Source organism: Bos indicus, chromosome 18 (assembly GCF_029378745.1).
Source record: "Bos indicus isolate NIAB-ARS_2022 breed Sahiwal x Tharparkar chromosome 18, NIAB-ARS_B.indTharparkar_mat_pri_1.0, whole genome shotgun sequence".
NCBI lineage: Eukaryota > Metazoa > Chordata > Mammalia > Artiodactyla > Bovidae > Bos > Bos indicus.
Window position 1 is genome coordinate 19771350 of NC_091777.1, and position 24490 is coordinate 19795839.

The window sequence follows — 24490 nt, forward strand, 5'->3', positions numbered from 1 at the left end:
ACCTATAGCTTTGACCATATGGACCTTTGTTGGCAAAGTGATGTCTCTGCTTTTTAATACACTGTCTAGGTTTGTCATAGCTTTTCTTCCAAGGAGCAAGTGTCTTTTAATTTCATGGCTTCAATCACCATATGCAGTGATTTTGGAGCCCTAGGAAATAAAGTCTGTCACTGTATCCATTGTTTCCCCATCTGTTTGTCATGAAGTGATGGGACTGGATGCCATGATCTTAGTTTTTTGAATGTTGAGCTTTAAGCCTGCTTTTTCACTCTCTTCTTTTACCTTCATCAAGAGGCTCTTTAGTTCCTCTTCACTTTCTGCCATAAGGGTGGTGTCATCTGTGTATTTGAGGTTATTGATATTCTCCTGGCAATCTTGATTCTAGCCTGGCATATCGCATGATGTTAGTTGGTATGTGATTGCTGGAGGTCAGTTGCTAAATATGGCATGTATCCTTTATCTGCATAGAATTATATAGGATTGTCCTATTCCTAAAAATTGATATTTGAACTCCCTCCCCCCAAAGTCTTTGACAGAAGATAACCATTATTTCCAATTCCAGTGCCCTGCATATTCTAATCTTTGGAGCCCTCTCCTAGCATCACCAGCAGAGTTGTCACAGCGGCTCTTCCGTTTGGCCCTTCAGTACTGCCAGGCAGCCTTAGTTAAGGCCATTTTCTGTTTTTGTTATTATCACTGGTAACTGTATATAGATTAGATAGATAATGGTATACACGTGAATATCTTTTAAAATGAATTTGCATGCAATTATTTAATAATTACAGTTAATATGGATATATCTTTATATATAGCTGAGGAAAGAAGAGAAGCTAAAGGCAAAGGAGAAAAGGAAAGATGTACCCATTTGAATGCAGAGTTCCAAAAAGTAGCAAGGAGAGATTAAAAAAACCCTTCCTCAGTGATCAGTGCAAAGAAATAGAGGAAAAGAATAGAATGGGAAAGACTAGAGATCTATTCAAAAAAATTAGAGATACAAGGGAACATTTCATGCAAAGATGGGCATAATAAAGGACAGAAAAGGTATGGACCTAACAGAAGCAGAAGATATTAAGAGGAGGTGGCAAGAATACACAGAAGAACCATACAAAAAAGATCTTCATGACCCAGATAACCATGATGGTGTGATCACTCACCTAGAGTCAGACATCCTGGAATTGTGAAATCAAGTGGGCCTTAGGAGAATCACTATGAACAAAGCTAGAGGAGGTGAAGGAATTCCAGCTGAGCTCTTTCAAATCCTAAAAGAGGATGCTGTGAAAGTGCTACACTCAATCTGCTAGCAAATTTGGAAAACTCCATAGTGGCCACAGGACTGGAAAAGGTCAGTTTTCATTCCAATCCCAAAGAAAGTCAATGCCAAACAATGTTCAAACTACTGCACAATTGTATTCATCTCACACACTAGCAAAGTAATGCTGAAAATTCTCCAAGCCAGACTTCAACAGTATATGAACCATGAACTTTCGGATGTTCAAGCTGGTTTTAGAAAAAGAGGAACCAGAGATCAAATTGCCAACATCTGCTGGATCATCAAAAAAGCAAGAGAGTTCCAGAAAAACATTTACTTCTTCTTTATTGACTACACCAAAGCCTTTGACTGTGTGGATCACAATAAACTGTGGGAAATTCTTCAAGAGATGGGAATACCAGAGCACCTTACCTACCTGCTGAGAAATCTGTATGCAGGTCAAGAAGCAACAGTTAGAACCAAACCAGAAACAGAGACTGGTTCCAAATTGGGAAAGGAGTACATTAAGGCTGTATATTATCACCCTGCTTATTTAATTTATTTGCAAGTACATCATGCAGAATGCCGGGCTGGATGAAGCACAAGCTAGAATCAAGATTGCTGGGAGAAATATCAATAACCTCAGATATGCAGAAGACACCACCCTTATGGTAGAAAGCGAAGAAGAACTAAAGAGCCTCTTGATGAAAGTGAAAGAGGAGAGTAAAAAAGCTGGCTTAAAACTCAACATTCAAAAAATTAAGATCACGGTATGTGGTCCCATCACTTCATGGCAAATGGATGGGGAAACAATGAAACAGAGGCAGGCTTTATTTTCTTGAGTTCCAAAATCACTACAGATGGTGACTGCAGCCGTGAAATCAAAAGACACTTGTTCTTTGGAAGAAAAACTATGACCAACCTAGACAGCACATTAAAAAGCAGAGATGTTACTTTACCGACAAAGGTCCATCTAGTCAAAGCTATGGTTTTTCCAGTAGTCATGTATGAGTATGAGATTTGGACTATAAAGAAGGCTGAGTGCCAAAGAATTGATACTTTTGAACTGTGGTGTTGGAGAAGACTCTTGAGAGTCCCTTGGACAGCAAGGAGATCCAACCAGTCCATCCTAAAGGAAATCAGTCCGGAATATTCATTGGAAGGACTGATGTTGAAGCTGAAACTCCAATACTTTGGCCACTTGATGCAAAGAACTGACTCATTGGAAAAGACCCAGATGCTGGGAAAGATTGAAGGCAGGAGAAGGGGACGACAGAGGATGAGATGGTTGGATGGCATCACCGACTCGATGGACATGAGTTTGAGTCAACTGCAGGAGTTGGTGATGGACAGGGAGGCCTGGCGTGCTGCAGTCTGTGGGGTCACAAAGAGTCGGACACAACTGAGTGACTGAACTGAACTGTAATATTAGAATTAGTTTTCTGTAGTCGATGTGTATGTTGTAGTTTGGAAACTTTTGCGAGTGACTAAGAAGTTTTACCTTTCACAGTAGCTCTCATATGTGGTATTTGGAGATATTTGAATGGCAACATAATAAAAAATACTAGTAAATAGCCTTTCTTTTACTATATGACTTGGTTAAACACACGGTTATTCAGTTTAATTTTGAATTAAAATATTCCATTTGATCACATTATGAGACAGTTAAGATATAGTTTTTATAATGCAGTCTTCTCCCTCTCCAACTGTGAAAAAAAGTTACAAAGCATCATTTATATGTAATTAATTCAGTATTATTTCCTTCTTTCTTAAAAAATAAAAAGGACCCTTTCTTTGTGCATACAATGTAAAACTTTTCTTATTTTCTACTTTGGTTTCTAAAAAATCCACTCTGGGTACATTGCTTCTGCTAATACATAGCTTTATCAGGTAGGACTCCTGAGTGTCTTGTTGGCTTCCATGGATGCATTGAACTTCCCATCAAAACACTTTCCAGACTGACTTTATTCTACATTTGCTTGATCATTGTCTGTGAATATCTTATGAAAATCACTGACTGTAAGATTTAAAGTAGTCTTTGTATCAACAAGTATGCCAGGATTATTGCATTTATATTTCAAAAATGTTTTAAGTGTTTGCTTCACTAATATTATTGCTATTTATCTCTGGCTTTCTGCATCATTCATTTGTCTATAGCTTTCTCTGTTTTTTTTCTTTGTATATATGTGTTAAATGAACATATATATGTTTTTAAAAACTGATACATATACCTAACCAGACTTTTTCCAATATGTGTTCCATGAAATATATTGATCTGGGATGCTAAGTAGAGTGACATAAAAGATGTTATCAAGTAAATTTACTGTATTTCTCTTTGAGAGATCACATTGCATATTAGCATATAAAGATTCTGGGGTGATGCAGTAAATAAGTCTAGGACACTTCCCCACACACAGGGGTGTTCCGGGGATACCAATCTGGGAAATCCTGCAAAAAAACTCAGTACTAAGTTTTCTTGACATATGATTAAAAGTGGTTAAATTTTCAAGAATTTAAAGCACTTAGTGGGACTGTATTTGAGAGTGTATTATTTTGCAGAAATTACATTTTGAAATATAACAATAATTTGGTTTTGGTATGATCTTTCTACTTTCTGTCTGTTCAGTTGCTCGGTTGTGTCTGACTGTTTGCAACCCCATGGACTGCAACATGCCAGGCTACCCTGTCCATCACCAACTCCTGGAGCTTGCTCAAACTCATGTCAGTTGAGTCAGTAATGCCATCAACCATCTCATCCTCTGTTACCCCTTCTCCTCCTGCTTTCAGTCTTTCTAAGCATCAGGGTCTTTTCCAATGAGTAAGTTCTTTGCATCAAGTGACCAGAATATTGGAGTTCAGCTTCAGCATCAGTCCTACCAATGAATATTCAGGACTGATGTCCTTTGGGATTGACTGGTTTGTTCTCATTCAGACCATGGGACTCTCAAGAGTTTTCTCCAATACCATAGTTCAAAAGCATCAATTCTTTGGCACTCAGCTTTCTTTATAGTCCAACTCTCACATCCATACATCAGTTCAGTTCAGTCGCTCAGTCATGTCCAACTCTTTGTGACCCCACGGACTGCAGCACGCCAAGCTTCCCTGTCCATCACCAACTCCCAGAGCTTACTCAAACTCATGTCATTGAATCAGTGATGCCATCCAACCATCTCATCCTCTGTCGTCCCCTTCTCCTCCTGCCTTCAATCTTTCTCAGCATCGGGGTCTTTTGAAATGAGTCAGTTCTTATTAGACGGCCAAAGTTTTGGAGTTTCAGCTTCAGCATCAGTCCTTCCAATGAATATTCAGGACTGATTTCCTTTAGGATGGACTGGTTGGATCTCCTTGCTGTCCAAGAGACTCTCAAGAGTCTTCTCTAACACCACTGTTCAAAAGCATCAGTTCTTCGGTGCTCAGGTGTCTTTATAGCCCCACTCTCACATCCATACATGACTGTTGAAAAAACCATAGCTTTGACTGGATGGACCTTTGTCAGCAAAGTAATGTCTCTGCTTTTTAATATGCTGTCTAGGTTGATCATAACTTTTCTTCCAAGGAGCAAGTGTCTTTTAATTTCATGACTGCAGTCACCATCTGCAGTGATTTTGGAGCCCCCCCCCCCCCAAAATCAATTCTGTCACTGTTTCCATGTTTCCCCATCCATTTGCCATGAAGTGATGGGACCGGATGCCGTGATCTTAGTTTTTTGAATGTTGAGTTTTAAGCCAGCTTTTCACTCTTCTCTTTCACTTTCATCAAGAGGCTTTCTACTTTCTATGGCCTTAATGAATTTGTAAGACTACTGTGAAAATGCTGCTTTTTTGTTGGAAAGGGATTGTTGTTATTGCTGTCATTATTTGCTTGATTGTTTCTCTTTTATAAGAATTTCCTTTTATCTTTTTTTAAAAATATGTTTACTGTTTCAGAGAGTGTGACACAGGAAAGGAGGCCTCCCAAACTTGCATTTATGTCAAGAGGTGTTGGGGACAAAGGTTCATTCAGTCATAATAAACCAAAGGCTACAGGTATGGGTTAATAAAATACAGTTCTTAGTTATTTATATGATTTTTGATTTGGCATAGATTAAAAAATGTTGAAAAGTATTACTTCTTAAGGTATATGTATATTTTCTTCTTTCAGATATTTTTAGTAGTTTACTAAACAAGTTTATAGATGGTTGCTTAAGCCAAGACTTCCCAACCTTTTTTAATTAATAAAAAATTTCCTGTGGGGACCTGTATCTTTTTCTGGTTCATATAAGCTGATTTTTGGAATTCCCTACTTGCAACATTTGTATATATAGCTTATGTGTGGCTCAGTCACTTAGTCATGTCTGACTCTTTGCAACCCTTATGGACTGTAGCCCTCCAGGCTTTTCCGTGCATGGAATTCTTCAGGCAAGAATACATTTCCGTTCTCCATGGGATCTTTCTGACCCAGGGATCAAACCCCGGTCTCCTGCATTGCAGGTGGATTCTTTACTATTTGAGCCACCAGGGAAGCCCCTATATATAGTTTATAGTTTCACTGTACAAAATAATCTTTTATGGGTAATGTTATGTAGGATAAAGTATACTAGAGATTATGTGGATTTTGCTAATAGAATTGGCACAAGTTAAATTCCAAACTGCTAAGCAAAAGTCTTTGTCTTTCTCCCAGAAACTCCCTCACAGTACATGTAGAGTTCTTTTTTTTTTTTAATTTTTTTTTTTTTACATGTAGAGTTCTTAGTTGTTTTTTGTTTAGCTTCCACATAGGTCATAGATTTATTAGGTGATAGTTATACAAGCCAAACAGCTCATTTAAAAGGTGGCAAGAACTGTTCTAAACCCAGATATAGATTAGGAAAATATTATTTTTTCCTTGGTTTCAGTTCAATAAAAAGAAATTTTACGCTAAGAAATATTTTATGTGCCATTGGACCCTGAGAGACTTTGAATTAAATAAAATACATAGTCTGTAGTATTTTTTATGTTAACTTATGAATCTAGATAGGTAGTTCAACTTGCTGCTCTCACTTAAATGTAAATAGTCTAAAGATTTTAAGACACATGTGCTACTTTTGTTGCAGCAGATTTTAGTTATAGGAATGAAGTATAGAGTTATCTGCTTTAAATTGAAAAAGAAATCAGATTTATATGGGTTCTAAAGACACCACTGCTCTCAACTATAGCATGTCCTCTTAGTACTAGGACAGGGGAATGTCTTGCCTTGTCTGTAACATAGCTGTACTAATGTTTTCTTACATTTAGTAAGTCTAATGCATAAGCAATAATACTGCTTCACTTTTCCAGAGACATGAAGAAACCCAGCAAGGGATTTGTTGACTAACAATTCCAAAATAGTTAAATCTTAAATCTTTAAACTTAATAAGTGCAATTGATTTATATACATTTGAAGAACTTTTGAGGGCAGCTGTTTTAGAATAAGAGGTTATATTTGTGAACGAAGAGATTTGTCAGATGAAACTGGGGAATGATGATTTTTGACATTTGGAAAAAAGCCATAGTACATGAGGTGATTTTTTTTTTAAGTAATTTTTTTTTTAAAGGTAGGCTTTTCTTTTATATCGTCTACTCTTATATTGTCTCCTGCACTGAACAATCTTTTTGATGTTGCAAAAATGGTTACCAACTTTTTCAAAGCTGAAGACACTAATAAGATATATTGTGTTTGCATACATTTGTTGGTTGTATAATTGTGACACCATATGCATATTAATTTCTCTTATGGAAAAACTTTCACACCATATTGGCTTTATTTTTAAAAGAAACTTTTCTTGTTCCATAGGATCTACCTCAGACCCTGGAACTAGAAACAGATCTGAATTATTTTATACCTTAAATGGGTCTTCTGTTGACTCACAACCACAATCCAAATCAAAAAATTCATGGTACATTGATGAAGGTAATCTATAATTTTAGTTTGGTTTTTTTTTTTTTAATGATTCTGTCCTTTTAACTTACCAGATAAAAAATAGCTTTTCACCAATATATGTAGTTTTTGGAAACAAAATGAGTAGACCATAAAACTTTCTTTATTGATAGTGCTGAGTTAAAATACTGTACACAGTTTGAATGACACTGCTGTTAAGGTTATTGCAATATTTAGAAAATGTATCAGCAGCGTGTTTTCTTCACTTCACTCATCTGTTTAAGGTAGAAGATCTCTAGAATCAATTGAATTGTTTAAAGACTTCTTGCTGTCTTGATATTCTTAAACACTGCTTTTAAAAAACCCTACTTTCCCTTGGTTCCAGGACATCACTTTCTTCTGGTTTATTCTTTTGTTGTTGTTGTTGTTGTGCATCTGTTCAACAAATATTTGTTGAATGCTTTCTGTGTTCCAGAAACAGATGTAGAATTTCAATTTTGATGAGCATAATAAAAGCATATGGTGCATCCTTAAATTAGAAAATAGAAATAATTTAGTTGTAAAAGAACATTGTTTCTATCATTGTTTTACTTATATAGTTTAAAAGCTATTCTCTGCAACATTTGATTCATTTATTTAAAAAAAAAAAAAAACAAAGCAAATACTGAGTATTTTCTTAGTGGCTGTGAATCCAGCCATGGAAAAGACTAACAAAGTTCCTGGTTATAGGCAGCTTATATTCTAGTTGGTATGATAGACAATAAATGTATAGACACATAAGATAATAATCAACTGTGACATGTGCCATGAAGGAGACACACAAGGTGATAGTGGCTGGTAGGCAGCCGGCTCCCAGAGGGTGGTTTGGAAAAGATTCTTTGAGGAAATGATATTTACGTGAGATCTGGATGGTATGAATGAACCTACCAGAGAAAGAGCTTGAGAGGAGCATTCTAGGCAGAGGAAATAGCAAAGGACCTGAAGTGAGACATTTTTATATTTGGGGCACAGGAAGTAGGGGCAGGCAGGGTAAGCAAGGAGAAGAGGTGTATGAAACGAATCTGGAGAGGAGGTAGGAGCCAGATCATCTAGAACCTAATAAGCATTGGTGAGAGGCTTAGTGTTTATTAAAAGAATACTGGAAAGCCATTGAAGGTTTTAAACAGGGGAATGACACAAGATCACGTAAGATCTTTAAATTTTAAAAAGATCTCAGTAGTTGTTGTGTGGTAATTAGATTGGTAAGTAGAGGGCCGAGAGACCAGGTAACACTGGCTGCAGTGTGAGAGATGATGGTGGCCTCGACTATGGAGATGGTGGTCGAGGGTAAGAGTGTTGGACACACTGGGTATATATTTTGGAGACAGAAACAAGACTTTGCTTTATGGAACTGAGTGTTGGGCTTGGAGGGTTGAGAGTTTGGAAAAGAAAAGAATAACTTTAAAATAGATTAAATATCATGAGTAAAGAATCTTAAATGAGTTAAAGTGTTAAGTATAGTAAACACCCTCGTAGTCTCTACTCACTTTAAGAAAAAGAACACAGTATCATTCCCTTTGAAATCCCCTTGGCACCTCTTCCTAGTGTCACCCCCTGCACTCTCCTCTGAGCTACCATCATCTTTAATTTAGTGTTTATCATTCTCTTGGTTTTCATGATCTCTTTATGAGTTTGTCTATCTAAATAGCATACTGTTAGTTCTGCATGGTTTTGAGTTTTATATGCAAGGAATCAGACTGCATGGATATCATGTTATTGTCTTCCTCAACATTATGTTCTTAAGAGTCATCCAAGTTGTAGTATGTGATTATGATTTATTAATTTTCATTGCTGTATATCATTCCATTCCATTTCATTGCTATGAAATATTTAAATATACCACAATGTAATTATCTATTCAGCCATTGATGGACTTTTGGATTGATTTTATTTTCTTGCTATATTAACAACTCTGCTATTAACATTCTTATCCATGTCTAGGGTATGTTCCTAGGAGTGGAATTACTATATGTACATGGAATATGCACATCTTTCCTTTACTAAATAATGCCAAAGTGTTTCCCAGCATAGTTATGCCAATTCACACTCACATCAGCTTTGTATAAGGGTATCATTTACTTGTCATTCTCACCAACAGTTAATGTTCTAAGATCTTTGCCTTTTGAAATGATACCTTGTGTTGGTTTTGACTTTCTTTTATTGTGTTTCCTAATAACAAAAATCTTCTCATTGATTTGTTGGTGATTTAAGTTTCTTTTTCTATGAGTTGCCTTTACGAGTCTTTCTTGGAAAGAGAAATTTTTTCTGGTCTTTCTTAAAAAAATTGATTTATAGACCCTTTTCAAGTACTAATTCTTTGTCAGAAATAAGGATTACAAATATTTTCTCCTTATTTGTGGCTCTTATTTTTATTCATGCTACAGTGCTTTTTATTGAACAGGTAGCTCTCAATATTATTGTGGTCATACTTGTCAGTCTTTCCCTTTATGATTTTGTATACTCACGGTTAAGATATTTTTCTCTACCCTAAAGTCACAAAGAACATTCTTCTTTATTCTCTTCCAAAGTTTGTAGTTTTGCCTTTGATGTCTTTAAGCCATTTGGAAATGGTTTTTGTGTAGAGTATGACAGAGGAGTTTCAATTTAATTTTTTTAAAAATATGGATAATTGATAATCTCAGCACTGTTTATTAAGATGTTTGTTCTTTCAACACTGATTGGCAGTGCCTGCTTGGCAATTACGTTAGTTATTTTAGTGAAGCAGCTTTTGACTTTGGTCTTTTAATTCATTGATTTCTGTTTTTGTGTTTATTCTTTCTCCTTGACTACTTTTTGGGAGGTTATTCTGTTGTTTATCTAACTTCCTAGGTTCTATGCTGAGTTTATTAAAATTACCTTACCTTTTTGCTAAAATGAACTAAGTTTATACACTTCATTTATAAGTATTACTTTAGTTGTATTCCACCAGTGTTCATTTTTTCTCTTCCTTTTTTCCTTTATTTTAAAAACTTACTTTATTCTTTCTTCTCTGATTCATTAGTTAGAAGCACCTTTCTTAAATTTTTTGCTGTCTTTTATATTAGTTTTTGTAACTTGATTATATTTTGGACAAAGAATGTAACTTATACAGTTCCAATCAATGATATATTTTTTTGGTTTGAGTAATTGGGAACCATTCACTGAGGCAGAAAAATTTGGAGGCGGGGAAGGAGAATCAAGAGCACTGTCTTAGAGACAGTAAGTTTGCAATGCTTATGAGAATCATACTAGAAGAGGTCTGGTGGGCAGTTGGACTTATGTATGTACATTTAAAGATGTAGGGCATATTTAATATTCTTGAATACATTTATCTAATTAAGAATAATTTTTTATAGTTGCTGAAGACCCTGCAAAATCGCTTACAGAGATTCCTCCAGACTTTGGGCATGCTTCACCACCACTGCAACCTCCTTCCATGAACTCACTCTCCAGCGAGAACAGATTTCATTCTTTACCGTTTAGTCTGACAAAGATGCCCAACACCAATGGAAGTATTAGCCACAGTCCACTCTCTCTGTCAGTTCAATCTGTGATGGGCGAGCTGAACAATGCCCCTGTGCAGGAGAGTCCACCCTTGGCCGTATCTTCTGGTAACTCACATGGCCTGGAAGTGGGCTCGTTGGCTGAGGTCAAGGAGAATCCTCCTTTCTACGGGGTAATCCGCTGGATTGGTCAGCCACCAGGCCTCAATGAAGTACTAGCCGGACTGGAACTGGTAATTTAATTTGACCTAAAAATTATATTTCTTTTCCATCTGGGGTTTTGTACAGATTTTTCCTTATTATATTTTTTTTTGGTGAAATATTTTATTTGTCAAAAAGCCATCACTAGAGAAAAATTTTATTACGAATTGCCTGACTTCCTTTGCCACCTGTTAAGCATCTGATCATCTTGTTCCATATGTTAGTTTGATGTATGTTCAAGGAATGAAAATAGATTTTTAGGCTAATGGGTTTAGGCTCATTATATTAAACAGAATACGGTAAGGAAAGCAAATTTTAATCAGTTTTTCTTTTTCTTTTTTTTCTTAACCTTCCTTATACAATCAGTTCCAATGTTTATATCATTGACTTTAAGATTAATCACCATTTTTAGTGACATTTTGAAATCTTTGGTTGTGGGAAAGATTTTGGAAATTAGAATATTGCTTGACATTTCATAATCAGGAAAGAGAATTTGAGTACTCTTAGGTTTTATTTAAAAATATTTATTTTTTTAGGCTTACTTGTTCAGTCTAAAAAAATAAATATTTTTAAATAAAACCTAAGAGTACTCAAATGGGCATACACACTGAGGAAACCAGAAGGGAAAGAGACACGTGTACCCCAATGTTCATCGCAGCACTGTTTATAATAGCCAAGACATGGAAGCAACCTAGATGTCCATCAGCAGATGAATGGATAAGAAAGCTGTGGTACATATACACAATGGAGTATTACTCAGCCATTAAAAAGAATACATTTGAATCAGTTCTAATGAGGTGGATGAAACTGGAGCCTATTATACAGAGTGAAGTAAGCCAGAAGGAAAAACATAAATACAGTATACTAACGCATATATATGGAATTTAGAAAGATGGTAACAATAACCCGGTGTACGAGACAGCAAAAGAGACACTGATGTATAGAACAGTCTTATGGACTCTGTGGGAGAGGGAGAGGGTGGGAAGATTTGGGAGAATGGCAATGAAACATGTAAAATATCATGTAGGAAACGAGTTGCCAGTCCAGGTTCGATGCACGATGCTGGATGCTTGGGGCTGGTGCACTGGGATGGCCCAGAGGGATGGTATGGGGAGGGAGGAGGGAGGAGGGTTCGGGATGGGGAACACTTGTATACCTGTGGCGGATTCATTTTGATATTTGGCAAAACTAATACAATTATGTAAAGTTTAAAAATAAAATAAAATTAGAAAAAAAAATTATTTTTTAATTTGTTGGTTTGCAGGCTAGTGAATGCTAATTTTTCTTTTTGAGTGGTTAAAATAAATAGCTTCTTTTGCCCTTCTCTCCCTACTAGTTTTAATGCTTTTGGAAATGGTGCAGGAAAGTCAGTGAACCAAGCAAGGTTTAAGCATGTATTCAAAAGAGAAATACATTGAGGATTTTATGCTGGAATAAGGCATTAATTTCTCAAATTGAAAGGGCTGAAACACTAATTAGTCAACCCCCTTTTTGTGATCAAGTTCTCAGGACAGGTGTGACAAGGGAGTTCTAAGGAAGCGTTAACTTAGTTAACCCTAAGGTAAATAGGTCTTAGTTCTTTGTATATGTCTTTGCAAGATGCAGAATAATGCATGTCTAAGCTTCTTTTTTTTCCAGGAAGATGAATGTGCGGGTTGTACAGATGGAACATTCAGGGGCACTCGCTATTTCACCTGTGCCCTTAAGAAGGCGCTGTTTGTTAAACTGAAGAGCTGCAGACCCGACTCGAGGTTTGCGTCCCTGCAGCCAGTTTCCAATCAGATCGAACGCTGTAACTCTTTAGGTATTTGCCTGCCTTTCATTTATTTACTAATCTGAAATGACTCTAGTTCTAATCTCATGTCATTTTGCAGTAGATAGTAGTAACAGTGTTTCTTTGTTTCTTGCCAGTGTTCATCAGGCTTTTAAATCAGAAAAAAAAAAATGATTATTTGGTCTATAAGAAAGTTACATTTATTCTAAGAGGGGCCATTTAAGAAAAAGTAATAGCCAGGAAACTGTGCTTGAGACCTTAAAAATTGAGAAATAGTGGGATTTATTTTTCCCTTTCTGTTTATTACAGACATTTAATTTTCAACAGCTCAGGAGGTAGAGATGGAAATGTGGCCTTTTGTATGGCACTGATTTTCGTCTCTCTGTATTGTTCAAGTACATTAGTCAGCATATCTTATCAAGAATGACTTTCTTCTCAGTGTATTGTCTAAGTACCTCAATAATCATATCTTATCAAGAAGTCAGCATTATTAGAAAAAGTAGTTTTAATTGCTTGATGAAGGGCTGATCCTCTCATCACTTATAGTAGGTGGCAGTTTCCTGATACTAACCCTTTCCAGTTTTGTATCATCATGGTGAAGCATCTTGAGGGTTAAACAGGTAAAAATAGGAAAATTATTTTTATGGAAAACATGTTTTCTTACAGTAGAAATAATGCTTTAAAATTTTTTGTTTTCTTTTCCAACTTGAAAAATGAAACATCTTCAGACAAAATATTTGGGAAACAAAATATTTTGCTTGGCAAAGATGCTTTTTTACATTGCTTGATACTCTAAAGTGTTTTTTAAATGGTGGAAGAAGTAAGGTTGAAAATGAATGTTAGCATTTTTTATAAGCCAGGCTGAATAATAATTAACCAAAACCTACCTTTAGCTTAGTTTTAAATTGGGTAATAAATTGTGTGTCAAAATACAAAAAGATATTTTTAAGTGAGGGAATATGTATGGGAATATATACTATATTAGCTTGAAAGAGTTGTTTTCATTTTTATCTTTGCAGCATTTGGAGGGTACTTAAGTGAAGTAGTAGAAGAAAATACTCCACCAAAAATGGAAAAAGAAGGTTTAGAGATAATGATTGGAAAGAAGAAAGGTATCCAGGGTCATTACAATTCTTGTTACTTAGACTCTACCTTATTCTGGTAAGTTTAAAATTAATGCACTAGGAATATAATGCCATGGGGACGGGTATGTGTGTATGTGAGAGAGGGAGGTAGAAGGAGGGAGAGAAACGGAGGAGCTGCCAGCTGGCTCTGAGTGGAGAAACTGGGGGCTCTGGGGTTCAGGACAGAAAGGGAGATTTGCATTTCACTATATGCTCCTGGGAAACTACTGAGTATTGTCTTATGTGCCTGTATCCAAAAAATGAGTACAAGAAGTCATGCAGTGAATGATGGGTAAGAGGAAATGGTGGTGTTACCGGTGGAGCAGATATTCTGAGTGTATGTGGGAAAGCAAAGGACTGAAGAGAATAAGTACAGGATCTTTGTGCACAAATTAAATAACAGGACTTGCCATAAGTCATTGACTGATTTGCGTGTTTGTTTTACTAAGTAGAGGCAATCATAAATCTGCTTTAAAGAATTATTTTCAGTAGAAGCAGTTGCCCTTGTATATGTAGTTTATTTCAAAGTTGAACAATTTAACATGGCAAAAATTTTTGTGCTCTGAAGATTGAACCAAGTACACTGCTAGTTAAATTGAGAATAACCTGCCAGCTTGGTACAGCCATGTTGTAAGAAGTAGGAAGTTAATAAGATGTTAAAATTTCAAAGGCAGGAAGAAGAATAAAAGTGGAGGGCCATTTTGGGGGCAGAATATTTTCAGTCTCACTGAAGTGTTGACAAAAGCAAGAATTGATGTAATATTCTTCAGATTTTCTGATAAAACTCTGTGTTAGCCAAATTTTCTTTTTTCTTTGATGTTAGCATATAACTGCTGTTAGTCCCAATTGATTTTGACATTTAAAGTAATTTAGGTCTCTGCAAAAGGGTGTGACAAGAAAGAATATATATATTATTCTTAATAATATATATATATATATATATATAGTATAATATCTAGAATGGGTTGCGTATTGGCAATGTTTTTACCCTGGGAGGTTAGTTTCCAGACTTTCTTCTCTGTTGTCTATTTGTTAACTCAGATTTGTAGGCTTTCTTTCAGTTTTTGCAAAGAACTTTTTCCCAGTAGGTATATTTTTATCCTTTAACACTGCCAATCAATAGTTTACCTTCTTCTTCCCTCTCTCTCTCTCTTTTTTTTTTAAACTAAGCAGCAGTATTTCTTTCTTAAAGATTTATTTATTTATTTTATATTGTGGCTGTGGTGGGTCTTTGCTGCTGCTTGCAGGCTTTCTCTAGTTGTGACAAGCAGGGGCTCATTGCAGTGCATGGGTTTCTCATTGTGGTGGCTTCTCTTGTTGTGGAGCACAGACTCTAGGTGCACAGGCTTCTGTAGCTGCAGTGTGTGTGCTCAGTAGCGTTGGCTTGAGAGCTCTAGAGTACAGGCTCAAGAGTTGTGGCAGAGTGGCTTAGTTATTCCACCGCATATGGGATCCTCCTAGACCACGGATCAAACCGGCATCCCCTGCACTGCAAGGTGGATTCTTAACTACTGGACCAGGGAAGCACTATAGTTTACCTTCTTGATATTAGTATTCTCCTTATCCTGGGAGGATTTCTAGGCCCTAATGAGTGAGCCATAGGAAACCTGACAGTTTTGTTTGCCTGTATTAATGAAAAATACTGATTTGTATGTTATGTGTTCTCTCTTGTGATTTTTCTCTTCATTTTCTTTTTAGTATGTGTTTCTCAAAAACGAGTATACTTCCAGCATGAGGAAAAGTATTCTTTTTTATTTTGCAGCTTATTTGCTTTTAGTTCCGTTCTGGATACTGTGTTACTTAGACCTAAAGAAAAGAATGACGTAGAATACTATAGTGAAACTCAAGAACTCCTGAGGACAGAAATCGTTAATCCTCTGAGAATGTAAGTAGAAGATATGTAGTTATTTTTCCCTTTAGATGGTGTCTTATTGGCTGCTTCTTGGTACAGTAATTAATTTATCCTCTGCCTTCATTTAATGATAAATGGGAGAGAATTACTTCTCTTGATGAAGTATTAACTTTTAAAAAGACTTTTGGCCCTTCTTTAACATCTGACCAAAGTGTGGCACATAGTGCATGCCATGAAATGTTGAAACCATTTGGTAGTATACACTCAGTAAAGGTGCTAAAAGGCACCTGGGACTTTTACCTTCTCCAACACAATTCCTAAAAAGTTCCCTGATAGCTCAGCTGGTGAAGAATCTATCTGCAATGTAGGAGACCCTGGTTCAATTCCTGGGTTGGGAAGATCCCCTGAAGGGATAGGCTTCCCACTCCAGTATTCATGGGCTTTCCTGGTGGCTCAGATGGTAAAGAATCTGCCTGCAATGCAGGAGACATGGGTTTGATCTCTGGGTTGGGAAGATCCCCTGAAGAAGGGCATGGCAACCCACTCCAATATTCTTGTCTGGAGAATCCCCATTGACAGAGGAGCCTGGTGGGCTATAGTCCATGGGATTGCACAGAGTCAGACACGACTGAGTGACTGAGCACAGTCATACTTATTAGACTACTTGGTATGATCTGGCTTCTTAAACTTAATTTTATCTGAATGAATAGCAGCAAGGGAAGTAGTTTATTTATGCAGTAGTGAATATTTAATAGTTTTGTATGTAAAATAGATATATTTTACTGACATATTTCTTGGTTAAAGGAAGATATTTGGATCTCCCTCCACCTCCCTTAAAAAGGTGATGTTTTTGATCGTTTCCTAGTTTAAGAATTAAAAATATGTCTTTCTTTGGCCACAAGAGCAATTTGTAGTGGTAGAAGTACAAGACGTCTAGTAAGAGCTTTTGAAAGCGGTAGGAGGAAGGTGAGATGATGTCACATTATAAAATTTAAACTATGAAGAATCAGGGCTGTAGATCACAAAATAAATCTGTTCTTTCAGGAACACAGAGAGAAAGCTATGTAAAGTCCATATTAAGCTACACTTAAATTTTGTGACATATTTTTCTTAACAATGGAAATTAATAAATATCTTGATATAAGATTGCAAAATGCAGAACACTGAAATATAATGAGCATTCAGAAAGACCTATTATATAACATGACTAGGAAGTATATTTATAGGTGAATAATTTTTCCACTTGTATCTTTTGTTTACCTTAAATTCTATTATGATAAAAAAACTGTAGTTTTCACTTAAGATAATTATGAGTCTTGATTTTTACATCATTTTATATTATATTTGTATAAATACAAATTTTTAAAATACTATCTATTCCTTTCCCCAGTGATTGATACTAGAACAAGACAGATTAAATCCAAAATTAAGGCATGTGACCACTTCCTTATTTCCTTCTAAAACACCATAAATCCATTAATAAACGTTCTTCGAATATTGTTGTCCAACTCGTTAAGAATCATGGTTAATTAAACTTTGTCACCCTGTCCACAGCAAGAGACTTGTCAAATGCCCTGTTTTGATCAAGATTCTTTTTGTCTACAGCAGTCAAATCTAGGTTATAGCTGACTAGTTTTACTTGGGACTGAACCTGTGCCTTCTCCATTTCAAGCTTCTCACAGGCAGATACCCTGTTTTTTTTAATCTTACTCATTTTTGTATTCTTGGTGACCAAAAGGTTAGATTACTGTGTAAGTGGTAGGTGCTCAATATGTGTTGGCTGCAAAGAGCTAATGAGTGAGTTTCCTGTATTCAGACAAAGATGAGAGAAAATGTAATTATGATAATTGGTTTGACTGCAGATTTTAGAATTTCAGTTTCTTATCATTGCCCTTTTCCATTTCCCCTGGTAGCTGTTTCATCCTTTAGTATTAAAAGGACCTTCTCTCAAAATTGTATATTCTATTTTGTAAAATAAATATTTTAATTCCTTAAGGACATAGAGAAAACAGTCATCATAAATTAAAATTATTTTTTCTTTTATTACTGTATAATAGTTATATCAAAAATTTTTAAACCTCAAGAAGAAGCTTATAATTGTATTTTTTAAAAATACTTATAAGCATGTTGATTTATGACACTAGTTTATATAAGAAATACATGATTATTAAAATGTGTTATGTCCATTGTAAACCAACAATATACTTCAATAAAATGTTATATTAATATGTATGCTAGAATTAATAGTTTTTTACTAACAGATATGGTTATGTATGTGCAACAAAGATTATGAAACTGAGGAAGATACTTGAAAAAGTTGAGGCTGCATCAGGATTTACCTCTGAAGAAAAAGGTGACTGTTTTAATTTATAGGATTTGCTTTAAAAATAACTTGAAGGCATAAATGCTAAATTATTGGCTGAAATGTTATGTCTGTGTCGTTTTGGGGGTTTTATTTTAAAATATAATTTTTTCTTTGTGATATACAATTTTCTTCCCTATTTATAAATACTTTGTCTCTTCTAAAATTAGTGATATGTGAAATAATGAACCCCTTTAATAAGTTGACTTGTTTTAGTATATTATGAATACATACAGAGAGTTTCCTTCCAGCAGTGATACTCAGAGTTTTTTTCTTTTCGGTGGTGAAGAGTTGTGCTGAATTACCCACAATTCCCACTTAGCTTTCCTTGTTATTAGGTGAGTTACAAATGACTGATTAGGATTTAAGATTATGGTCAGAGACAATGTTTAATCTCTTCATTAGCTAATGAATTTCCTCAGAGGTTCAACTACTGACTTTGAATGTGTTAACAGTATATTGTAACCAACTATAATATTTACAGTCTTGATAATTATTTAAATAACAGAAAAAATAAGATCATACTTAAGTTCCCCTATAATTATTTCCCTATATATGAATTATGATTTAAAATGCAATAAAGTTATAACAAACTTGGCACATAATACTTTCTCATAACATTTAAATATCCTTTGTATTTTTTTTGTTAGGAAAACTTGAGAACTATTCTTTTAATTGAAATAATATTGATTATGAAATTGAATTCTATATAGGAATATAACTGTTTTAAATAAAAATAGAATGGTTTAAAAATTTTGTCTGTGATTTATTTGATTTTTTATCTTCTACTAGATCCTGAAGAATTCCTGAATATCCTGTTTCATCATATTTTAAGAGTAGAACCATTGTTAAAAATCAGGTAATTTTAAATTGTTACATAAACATTGGAAAAAAAGAACAATCCTCATTTCCACTGCCATCATTCAGTAGAATTGATTTTCTTAGTGATTACTTAATATTGTATTTGTTTAATGATCCTAATATGCTAGGTTCCTACACTGCAAATTAATTTAAATCAGTCTTCTCAATAGTATCATACTTAACTGGAAGATCAAATCCAATATAAATTTATGCTTTTAATTTTAACCCCAGTAATAAATACTATTGTAAGTCATTTTCTTATAAAACTGTATATAGATATATTTGTAATTTAAATTAATGAACCCTTTAAAGAGAATCTTATTTGAATTCAGTCAAACATGATGGGAGCACTGTTTCTGGCTACACCACTCAATGAATTTAGCTTTAAATCAGCTCTTTTGTTCCCAGTTTTATAGCTTGGTCTTTTCCCTGGCATCTTGAATGAAAGTCTTGAATCTCATGCAGTGAAGTTCTTCATGAGATATTCTAAGTGGATGAATTTTCCAGGTTGAATGCTGGACCTTTTGACATTTTAGTCTGGGTTATTTTGTTGAAGAATCTTGCTAATATGCTATTTCAGTTGCTAAGTCATGTCTGACTCTGGAACCGCATAACTGCAGCACACCAGACTTCCCTGTCCCCCACTGTCTCCTGGAGTATGCTCAAATTCATGTCCATTGAGTTTGGTGGTGCTATCTAACCATCTCTCTGCTGCCCTCTTCTCCTTTTGCCTCAGCCTTTCCCAGCCTCGGGGTCTTTTCCAGTGAGTCGACTCTTCTCATCAGGTGGTCAAAATATTGGAGTTTCGGCTTCAGCATTAGTCCTTCCAGTGAATATTCAGGGTTGATTTCCTTTAGAATTGACTGTTTTGATCTCCTTGCTGTCCAGGGGACTCTTCAGGAGTCTTCTCAGCACCACAGTTCAGAATCATCTCAAAAGCATCAATTCTTCAGTGCTCAGCTTTCTTTGTGGTTCAGATTTCACATCTGTACATGATTACTGGAAAAACCATAACTTTGACTGTATGGACCACTGTCAGTAAAGTGATGTCTCTGCTTTTCATTACACTGTCTAGGTTTGTCATAGCTTTCCTTCAGGGAACAAGCATCTTTTAATTTCGTGGTTGCAGTCACTATCTTCAGTGATTTTGGAGCCCAAGAAAAGAAAATCTGTAACAGCTTCCACATTTTCCCCTCTGTTTGCTATGAAGTGATGGGATCGGATGCCATGATCTTAGTTTTTTGAATATTGAGTTTTAAGCCAGCTTTTTCACTCTCCTGTTTCACCGTCATCAAGAGAGTCTTTAGTCCCTCATTACTTTCTATCAATAGATTGATATTACCTGCATATCTGAGGTTGTTGATTGATGCTTTTGAACTGTTGGAGAAGACTCTTGAGAGTCCCTTGGACTACAAGGAGATCCAACCAGTCCATCCTAAAGGAAATCAGTCCTGAATATTCATTGGAAGGACTGATGCTGAAGCTGAAACTCCAATACTTTGGCCACCTGATGCAGAGAACTGATTCATTTAAAAAGACCCTGATGCTGGGAAAGATTGGAGGCAGGAGGAAAAGGGAGCAACAGAGGATGAGATGGTTGGATGGCATCACCGACTCAATGGATATGAATTTGAGTAAGCTCCAGGAGTTGGTGATGGACAGGGAGGCCTAGCATGCTACAGTCCCTGGGGTCGCAGAATTGGACACTACTGAGCGACTGAACTGAACTGAGGTTGTTGATACTTCTGACAATCTTGATTCCAACTTGTGATTCATCTAGCTCAGTATTTTGCATAATGTACTCTGCATATAAGTTAAATAAGTAGGGGACAATATACAGCCTTGTACTCCTTTCTCTATTTAAGCCAGTCTGTTGTTCCATATTCAGTTCTAACTATTGCTTCTTGACCTGCATACAGGTTTCTCAGGAGAGGGGTAAAGTGGTCTGATATATCCATCTGTTTGAGAATTTTTCACAGTTTGTTGTGATCCACACAGTCACAGGTTTTAGCATGGTCAATGAAGCAGACATAAATGTTTTTCTGGAATTCCCTTGCTTTCTCTATGGGCCAGCAAATGTTGGCATTTTGATCTCTGGTTCTTCTGCCTTTTCTAAATCCAGCTTGTACATGTTGAAGTTCTTGGTTCACATACTGTTGAAACTGCTTGAAGGATTTTGAGCATAACCTTACCAGCATGTGAAATGAGTGCAATTATAAGTAGTTTGAACATTCTTTGGCATTGCCTTTCTTTGGGACTGGAATGAAAACTGACCTTTTCCAGTCCTGTGGCCACTGCTGAATTTTCCAAATTTGCTGGCATATTGAGTGCAGCACTTTAACAGCATCATCTTTTGGGATTTGAAATAGCTCAGCTGGAATCCATCACTTCTATTAGCTTTGATTGTACAAACACTATCTAAGATCCACATGATTTCACACTCCAGATGTCTGGCTATAGGTGAGTGATCACACCATCTTGGTTGTCCAGGTCATTAAGACCTTTTGTATAGTTCTTCTTTGGGATGGTTTTGGTCACCACTTCGTGTACAGTGTCACAAACTCCATCCATAGTTCTTCAGGCATTCTGTTTACCAGATCTAATCCCTTAAATCGTCACCTCCACTATATAATCATAATGGATTTGACTTAGGTCATACTTGAATGACCTAGTGGTTTTCCCTACTTTTCTTCAGTTTAAGCCTGAATTTTGCAATAAGGAGCTGGTGATCAGAGCCATAGTCAGCTCCAGGTCTTGTTTTTGCTGACAGCGTAGAGCTTCTCCATCTTCGGCTGCAAAGAATTTAATCAGTCTGATTTCAGTATTGACCATCTGATGATGTCCATGTGTAGAGTCATCTCTTGTGTTGTTGGAAAAGGGTGTTTGCTGTAACTAGTGTGTTCCCTTGACAAAACTCTGTTAGCCTTTGCCCTGCTTCATCTTGTACCCTAATGCCAAACTTGCCTGTTAACTCTAAGCTGTCTCTTGACTTTCTCCTTTTGCATTCCAATTGCCTGTGATGAAAAGGACATCTTTTTTTGGTGTTAGTTCTAGAAGGTCTTGTAGGTCTTCATTGAACCGTTCGACTTCAGCCTCTTTGGCATTACTGCTTGGGGCATAGACTTGGATTACTGTGATGTTAAATAGTTTGCCTTGGAAATAAGCTGAGATCATTCTGTCATTTTTGAGGTTGCACTTCCTTAAAAGCTAACACAGACAAGGATTCTTACTCATCTCAATGTCTCAAGTGATTTTCTTTGATGCCAATATTGAGTTAATGAGAAAAAGAAAGGAAGGAAGGGTTGATGGACAATACTGCAGTTATAATTTGATAATGTTTTTGAAGTTCTGGCTAATGAAATAAGACAGGATATATTTATCATCTCTTCAAATATGGTGATAACTATATGTATACCTGGGCTTCCCAGGTGGTGCTAGTGGTAAAGAACCTGCCTGCCAATGCAGAATATATAAGAGATGCAGGTTTGACCCCTGGCTTGGGAAGATCCCCTGGAGGGGGGCATGGCAACCCACTCCAGTATTCTTGCCTGGAGAATCCCATGGACAGAGGAGCCTGGCAGACTAGAGTCCATAAGGTCACAAGAGTAGGACATGACTGAAGTGACTTAACCTGCACATATGTATACCTAGAAAATCCTAGAGAATTGTTTAGAAACTGTAGTATTAATACAAAAATTTGTAATTTGGCCATGTAGAATAAAATCATGGAGAAATCAATTGTATTTGTTTATCAGTAGCAAATATGAAGAAGGGATAATTTCATGCTTCATGAAAGTATAAAATTCTAAGAAATCAACTTTATTGAGATAGATTTTTTAAAAAGTTGTCCAGAGCTAAAAAGTGATTTGAAAAAATAAAATAAAATAAAAAGTGATTTGATTAATTAATGAGAAAGATTATATTTAAGTAGAAAGATTAAATAAGTTTAACATGTTAATTTTTACAAAATAATTTGTACATCATCAAGATCTTAACTTTTCCCCCACTTTGGAATGCTGTAAAACAATTTTAGAAATCTCTACAAGATGTGAAAACATTGTAGTGTTTTTAAAAAAACAATTCTATTATAAGCTATAAAGATAGCACAACAGACATTAAAGCAGTATGATACTGGCACACAATTAGAAACTGAATAGATAGAACTGAAGACAAAGCCCAGATGTAGAATTAACTGTATGTGGTATTTCAGTATGTCAACCTTCAAATACAAATTAGGAAGGAAATATGTTTAATACATAATGTAGGAAATTTAGCAGGCAATTTGGGAGGAAAAAAAATCACTTTTGTTTTTCATCTTGAAGAGTTAAGGTTCAGATGATTAAAACAGTTTGTTTTTTTTTTTTTCCCCCATAGCCCATTGGGGAGGTAATACATTCCTGGTAATAACACAGGATGAATACTGCAGTGATTCTCAGAGTGGGTGAGGAGGGGTCAGGTACATATAGAAATATATTTCAGTGTCTAAGGTATTGTGGAGTTTCAAGAGGGCCCTGGGAAGCTCTGCCTCTCCTCCCCCTTCAGCAGCCCCTTCATATTGAGAATCACTTAAGATTATAAAAATATGAAAAAAGATACTTTAAAGGTTAGCAGTTTTCTCCCGAGTGTCATTCTTCACCTCCATAGACCCATCTTTCTGAATGAGGGAGAGTCAGCTGATACAACAGATGAGTACCTTAGAGACTATTCTAAAATGATACTCTTAGTATGAAATATTTTTAAATGGTGAAGAGAATAAAGAAGGAATTAGATACCTATGGAGGACAAGTATAGATTTAATAACAAAGAAAAATAAAAAAAGATGAAATTATCATAAATAGAATAAAAAAACTATATAGTTTATATATGTGTGTATATATATATGTGTGTGTGTAGTTTATATATGTATGGTTTATACATATGTGTGTGTGTTTGTGTTCAGTCATGTCTGACTCTGCAACTCCATGGACTATAGCCCACCAGACTCCTTTATCCATGGAATTTTCCAGGCATGAAAACTGGAGTGGGTTGCCATTTCCTACTTGAGTATAGCCATATAGATATGGCTGGGAGAGGATACCTCACTGAATGCAGTATGCACAACTAAGGAGAGAATTGCTCATTTACAAGATAGATCTGAAGAAATTACCTAGAATGTAGCCCAAAGGGACAGAGTTATAAAAAATAAAGGATAACAAGGAACAAAAGAGACATGAAAGACAAATTCCAATTGTAGTTCTCACAGGAATCACTAGAGATTAGGGAAGCAGCAATAGTTTGAGAGATAATAACTGAAGATTTTACAGAACTTCTGACAAACTTAAATTATAAGAAAAAAGATGCACAAAATTCCTGAGCAGAAAGAACCAGGACTAAATTACCAGTCAGAGACTTATTACATAAAACCAAATTTAGAATAAGGGAATGTTATGCAAGAAACAAGGAAGTCAAGCAAGAAATTGGTAAATGTAGGTATATCAAGCTTTCATACTTAAAAACAGCAGCAATGACTAATTGTGTTGGGAGTGCTAGCATGAAACTGAAGTTATAGCCACCAAGGGGAGAATCTAGTGGATGGAGGTGAAGCACTCCAGGAAAAATAATGGAAAAAATCAGTATCAGGAAGCAGATATAAGGGAATATTCAGGTTGTACTATTGAGTACCTCTTACTATA

General features: G+C 35.8%; 1 protein-coding gene across 7 annotated transcripts in view; it reads left to right on the plus strand.

The window, feature by feature from the left end:
* The window catches only part of CYLD (CYLD lysine 63 deubiquitinase), a 68588-nt gene that overhangs the window by 34250 nt on the left and 9848 nt on the right, over nt 1–24490 (plus strand). For 5 of the 7 annotated variants that reach the window (XM_070770554.1, XM_019978996.2, XM_070770553.1 and 2 more), the window contains 8 exons: nt 5176–5274; nt 7040–7156; nt 10498–10877; nt 12484–12649; nt 13639–13780; nt 15506–15628; nt 17857–17948; nt 18750–18816. In XM_070770554.1, the coding sequence (XP_070626655.1) occupies nt 5176–5274; nt 7040–7156; nt 10498–10877; nt 12484–12649; nt 13639–13780; nt 15506–15628; nt 17857–17948; nt 18750–18816 (1186 nt within the window). The remainder of the gene's footprint in view (nt 1–5175; nt 5275–7039; nt 7157–10497; nt 10878–12483; nt 12650–13638; nt 13781–15505; nt 15629–17856; nt 17949–18749; nt 18817–24490) is intronic. The other 2 variants (XM_019979001.2, XM_019979002.2) reach the window with 2 other exon arrangements.